General features: G+C 48.7%; 1 protein-coding gene across 1 annotated transcript in view; it reads right to left on the minus strand.

Moving 5' to 3' along the window:
- The window catches only part of akt3a (v-akt murine thymoma viral oncogene homolog 3a), a 142,720-nt gene that overhangs the window by 8,464 nt on the left and 127,711 nt on the right, over nucleotides 1–6,545 (minus strand). Inside the window, exons 13-15 of the mRNA XM_048270020.1 lie at nucleotides 2,260–2,474; nucleotides 1,176–1,263; nucleotides 354–456 (exon numbers count right to left, since the gene is read on the minus strand). Coding sequence (XP_048125977.1) covers nucleotides 354–456; nucleotides 1,176–1,263; nucleotides 2,260–2,474 — 406 coding nt within the window. The remainder of the gene's footprint in view (nucleotides 1–353; nucleotides 457–1,175; nucleotides 1,264–2,259; nucleotides 2,475–6,545) is intronic.

Genomic DNA, 6,545 nt, shown 5'->3' on the forward strand with positions numbered 1-6,545 from the left:
GACAGAGAGGGACAGGGTGGGGGGCAAGAGGACAGGACAGGGTGGGGGCAAGAGGAGAAGAGGAGAGGGGGTGGGGGCAAGGGACAGGGTGGGGGCAAGAGGACAGAGGGACAGGGTGGGGGCAGAGGGACAGGGTGGGGGCAAGAGGAGAGAGAGGGGACAGGGTGGGGGCAAGAGGAGAGAGAGGACAGGGTGGGGGCAAGAGGACAGGGTGGGGGCAAGAGGAGAGAGAGAGGACAGGGTGGGGGCAAGAGAGAGGAGAGGACAGGGTGGGGGCAAGAGGAGAGAGAGGGGACAGGATGGGGGCAAGAGGAGAGAGAGGGGACAGGGTGGGGGCAAGGATCGTGACTCACATTTTTCAGGGGGAGTTATTGTAATGGTCTGTGCCGTGAACTCCTCGTCAAAATACCTGGTATCCGTCTCGGATGACACCTGAGGCTTGAAGGGAGGTATCAGCTACGGAAGCAGATACCGAGAAAGAGAGAAAGAGGAGAAGGGGGTGAAGGTGGGGGGGGGGGGTGAGAGTGGGAATAGGGCGACAACACACCACCTGTTTTCACCTGGGGTACCAGAGACCTGGGGTCTCCCTGCAGGGCCACTGTTCACACTCCACACACATCCAGATACAACTTACACTACATGTCAGGCAGAGGTGACAGGAGCAGAGGTATATGTGTGTGTGTGTGTGTGTGTGTGTGTGTGTGTGAAGGACAAAGATATTGAACATAATAGCTGTACATGACAGAGTTTCTCTAAAGAGGCATGATGACACCAACAGACAGTTTGCGATCTCTCGCCAGGTTTAACACTGTTATTTACAAGTCATATACTGAATGCAGTGTTAAAGTCAAGTGTCTTCATTTACAAGTCATATGCAGTGTAAGGAACATTCAAATGACATATGCTCAACGTTTTCAACTCCTCCTTTCCTGTTATCCTCTCTTTGGAGAAATCCATGCTATTCTTTTTAGTTCCCTACATTTAAATGTGTGTGTGTGTATATATATATATATATATATATATATATATATATATATATATGTATATATTTTTTGTTTTGTTTTTTTTGTTTTACAATATGAAGAACCTCATTCAGGGATTTCTTTTTGAACAAAAACTGATGGAGCTGTTTGTGCAACTGTTGTGGCTGCACAGCTGCAACATGAAAGACTCACCTTCTTATCATAAACGTCTTGCCAGTCGATTCCTGTAAAGAAACTGTGTCGCATGATTTCTTTAGCGTCGTCTGGACCCCCTCCAAGTCTGCAAAAAAACAAACAGAAATGAAAAACAAAAATAATTACAAAAGAGGAAAAAACACAAAACAGAAGGAAAAGAAACACATCAAACAATTTAAAGCCTGAGAGTTTGTGCATCTTTGTTTTTGTAACACCTGTTCTGGTTGAGAACACATACTGTAGGAAAAGAAGAGGGTCCTTCAATCTTAACAACACTCTGTCAAATTCAGAGAAATCGCAAGAGGATTTGTTTGTGTGTGTGTGTGTGTGTGTGGTCTCCATTACACACTTTCATATTAGTAATTTCTAGAATTGTGGGAGAGTATATGTGACAGTGTGTGTATTTGTGCGTGCGCGCTGTTGTGCTGTGCTGAGGGACTGTGTATATGGGCTCTTTAAAGAGAACATCTGTGTGGTTGTGTGTGTGTGATTGTGTCTTGTGTTTGTGTGAGCTGTACAAGGTGACTTTGTGCCCAGCAATAACAAGGGTCTATATATCCAGTGTGTATTGCATACCTAATTATTTTAACTAATTACGCTAACTTCCACTAGCGTTTCTAAACTTGCATTCATACTGCATGTAGAAAATGTCCACTCCAACTATAGTATTGGAACTGTGAACCTACAAACCCTTCAGTGACCAGTTACCATGGGACGTTTTTCATCCTTCAACAGATGTAGATTAAAAGAAGGGAAAAAAGAAAAACTTTGGGAAGATTTCATTTTGAGGCAGTTTTGAAAACAAAGCACTAAAACACCCATATGTTATGTGCTCACTGTAGCCTAGCCTGTGTGCTCACTGTAGCCTAGCCTGTGTGCTCACTGTAGCCTAGCCTGTGTGCTCACTGTAGCCTAGCCTGTTTGCTCACTGTAGCCTAGCCTATGTGCTCACTGTAGCCTAGCCTGTGTTGGTGTCCAATCGTACCGCTTATTGTGTACTCACTGTAGCCTAGCCTGTGTGCTCACTGTAGCCTAGCCTGTGTTGGCGTGTCTGTGTTGGCGTGTTGGTGTCCAATCGTACCGCTTGTTGGGGTCCTTGATGAGCAGTCCGGAGAGCAGGGACTTGGCGTCAGAGGAGAGGGTGCGCGGGAACTTGATGTCCTCCATTAGGATGAGCTCAAACAGCTTCTCGTGGTCCTGGTTGTAGAAGGGTAGCCGGCCGCACATCATCTCGTACATGACCACGCCCAGACCCCACCAGTCCACCGCACGGCCGTAGTCATTATCCTCCAGCACCTGGACACACACACACACACACATACACGTTACACACTACAAACACAAATATACACACACGCATCATCTCGTACATGACCACGCCCAGACCCCACCAGCCCACCGCGCGGCCATAGTCATTATCCTCCAGCACCTGGAGACACACACACACACACACACACGCGTTACACACTACAAACACACATATACACACACGCATCATTTCGTACATGACCACACCCAGCTCCCACCAGTCCACCGCGCGGCCGTAGTCATTATCCTCCAGCTCCTGGAGACACACACACACGTTACACACTACAAACACACATATACACACACACATCATCTAGTACATGACCACATCCAGACCTTCTCCAGATCCTTCTCAATGAGACGTGGTCTGGGAACCAAACGTTCATTTTCTCGTATTTGAAAAAAATGCCCAGATCCGTTTATTGGGTGCCAATGGATGTCTATCAAATGCGTCTGTGCATAGCTCATCATCGTCTTGCTTTCCCCTGTTCTGTGATTGGTTCCCTATCTCAGGCGAAAATTTGCTCCATGGTCTCCAGGCTGCCTTAGCAGCGTGAATCAAATCGCGCGCAAGGCAGCATGGGAACACCCAGGGTAATCCAGACCCCACTAGTCGACTGCATGTAATATCTATGTATATCTACCAGCAGGCACACACACTTTTGAAGAAACACACATTACATACTCATTTGCCATGCCTGATGGGAGGGAGGGAGGTAGACACCACATGTTACAAATAAATAAATAATCCATAACCCACACAGTATCCACACCAGTTTGTTGAACAGGAGCTTTGACTCTTTATTTCACTCTGTTCATGACACCAGTGAATTACCACAGAAAGCCTATGGGAGAGTTTTGCCACACTCAATGTGAGATGTCAAAACAGTCAGTGATCCAGCTGTTTTGCCACCTTTTAATGTGAGACATTAACACTGTACGCCTATCCAGCTGTTTTGTCGCCTTTTTTATGTGAGAAGTCAATACAGTTGCCTATCCAGATGTTTTGCCGCTCTTAATGTGAGACGAGAATCAACACGGTGGACGTTTCTGACAGGAAGGAAACAGAACCTCATCCCTACTCTCTCCTTTCCAACACACCTGCTACACCTGCTACACCTGCTACACCTGCTACACCTGCTGCACCTGCTACACCTGCTACACCTGCTACACCTGCTGCACCTGCTACACCTGATTCACCTGCTACACCTGCTACACCTGCTACACCTGCTACACCTGCTACACCTGCTGCACCTGCTACACCTGATTCACCTGCTACACCTGCTACACCTGCTACACCTGCTACACCTGCTACACCTGCTACACCTGATTCACCTGCTACACCTGCTACACCTGCTACACCTGCTACACCTGCTACACCTGATTCACCTGCTACACCTGCTACACCTGCTACACCTGCTACACCTGCTACACCTGCTACACCTGCTACACCTGCTACACCTGCTACACCTGCTACACCTGCTACACCTGCTACACCTGCTGCACCTGCTACACCTGCTACACCTGCTACACCTGCTACACCTGCTGCACCTGCTACACCTGCTACACCTGCTACACCTGCTACACCTGCTACACCTGCTACACCTGCTACACCTGCTACACCTGCTACACCTGCTACACCTGCTACACCTGCTACACCTGCTACACCTGCTACACCTGCTACACCTGCTACACCTGATTCACCTGCTACACCTGCTGCACCTGCTTCACTGAACCCGCTTAAAACCCCTTTGTGCCCTCACCAGCAGCTACGCTGGCAAAGAAACGAAAACACGCCTGGCGGCAACACCAGGAAAAAGGCAATCCTGCCGACTGCGCCAAGTCAGATGTCTCTCGGCTGGCAGCCACCGTGAACCGCAGAAGTTTCTGGAAGCCAGAGACGAGCAAGGTGTGTGTGTGTGGGTCATAAGGATCCAGCGGACGTCAGATAGGGGACGCTTGGCAGATGCATCACCACTGTTGCTGTTTCAAAGCACAGGCACAGATACACACACACACACACACACACACTCGACACCTTTCTGAGAGAAAGTGCTCCTAATTGGTATGTCTATTTAATGACAGGCAGTCCTGGCTGGGGGCCAGTTGTAAGCATATGCTCCCAACCTTGCAGAGAACTACAACACTCCATCTCTGATCTGAACAGCACACAAAGACCTGGGGGGATAGGCACAAAAACACAACCACCAATACACACACACATACACACACACACACACACACACTGCAAAAACACACACCACAAAGACACATGCAAATATGCCAACATCATACTCGCACACCAAACACACAAAACATGAAACATGAACATAGACACACACACACATATTGGGATTCTTTCTGTTGTTTTGCCTCTAATGACCATATCATTCTGGGCAATAGCACCAAATTCCTAACAAAACTCACTGCAACTAATTCTGCTCGGGAGGCTGTCCAATTTCAGACCCTCCCCAAATTTGTGGGTAGGCGATGGCACGAATGAATTAACTCTCAAACTTTGGAAACATTCTCACAAGCATACACATGCATGCGCACACGCACAAAGAAACACACACACACACACACCAGTCCCACCGCAGTGTGCTGGACAGAGTGTGGTGTGGTTTGGAGGGAAAACTCCCACGATGTATTGATTGTTTTTTTGTTTTTTTTAGTGTGTGGCGCTGGAGGGGTTGCAACTGGCTCGCGAGCGCAGAAATCTGCTTTTTTAAATCACACAAGCACCGGGAGACAAAGGTAGGCCAGATGGACCACACCGAGCAACCCTCCGCACTAAACACACACACACATATACACACACACACACACACCAAGCGTCCCTCCGCACTAAACTAAACAAGTCAGAGATACCAAGCACACAAACACACCGAGCGTCCCTCCTCACTAAACACACACACTGAGCGTCCCTCCTCACTAAACACACACACACACACACACACACACACACACACACACACACACACACACACCCAGGCGTCCCTCCTCACTAAACTAAACAAGTCAGAGACACACCACTGATCACCTGAAGCTATTTAAGAACTATGTGCTATCACACACAACATGCACAACACATTCACACTCAAAACAGCAGCAGCAGCCAGACTGGCAATATACACGCTTGTGTGTGTGTGTGTGTAGATGTGTAGATAAAGGTTTGTATTAGTATGTGCATTTAGAAGAGTGAGTGTGTATGTGTTATTGATGTGTGTGTACAAGATAAGGGGTTCAAAGATGTGCTAAGTGGGAATGTGTGAGTGTGTTTGTGCAAAAGCATGTCATGCAAACATGTACAGCTCTTTGTGTGTGTGTGTGTGTGTGTGTGCTATGTGTGTGTGTGTGTGTGTGTGTTTCTAAGGGCACAAGTGATGTTGTGTGTCTGTGCGTCTTTTAGAAATGTGTCCGTGTCTGTGTATGTATATGTGCTTATGTTAATGCAATGTTAATGCAATGTTTCTAGATATAGTATTGGTATCTATGTGGTGAGTGCGTTTTGTGTGTATGTGAATTTGGAGTGTGTGTGTCTTCTGGGAGAGAGAGAGAGAGAGAGAGTGCATGTATGTGTATGTATGTGTGCACACACATTTGTGAATGCAGTGTGTGTGTGTGTGTGTGTGTGTGTGTGTGTGTGTGTGTGTGTGCTCTAATCGCATCCCCGCCTGCGTCCGAGCTGCTCGCCGTGCTCCCACTGCACACACACACACACACACACACACAGGCTGCCAGTTGGGGAGCGCCCGGTTCCAGCGCCACAGGCGGAGTGGGGGCCCTGCAGGGGAGGAAGCGGCCCCCTCTCCCCACTCCCAGAGCCATGTGGCCGGGCTGCTGCTACCAGGACTGGGCCCTTGGCAAAGCCTGGCCCACACCGACCAACCGGGCTGGGCTGGAGAGCAGAGAGCAGAGGGAGAGGAGGGGGAGGGAGAGGGAGGAGGGAGGGAGGGAGGGAGGAGGGAGGAGAGGGGGGGAGGAGAAAAAGAGAAGAGGAGAGGAAGAAGGGAGGAGAGGAGGGAGAGAGGAGGGGAGGAGAGGAGGGAGAGATGG

Source organism: Alosa alosa, chromosome 18, assembly GCF_017589495.1.
Source record: "Alosa alosa isolate M-15738 ecotype Scorff River chromosome 18, AALO_Geno_1.1, whole genome shotgun sequence".
Classification (NCBI taxonomy): Eukaryota; Metazoa; Chordata; class Actinopteri; order Clupeiformes; family Clupeidae; genus Alosa; species Alosa alosa.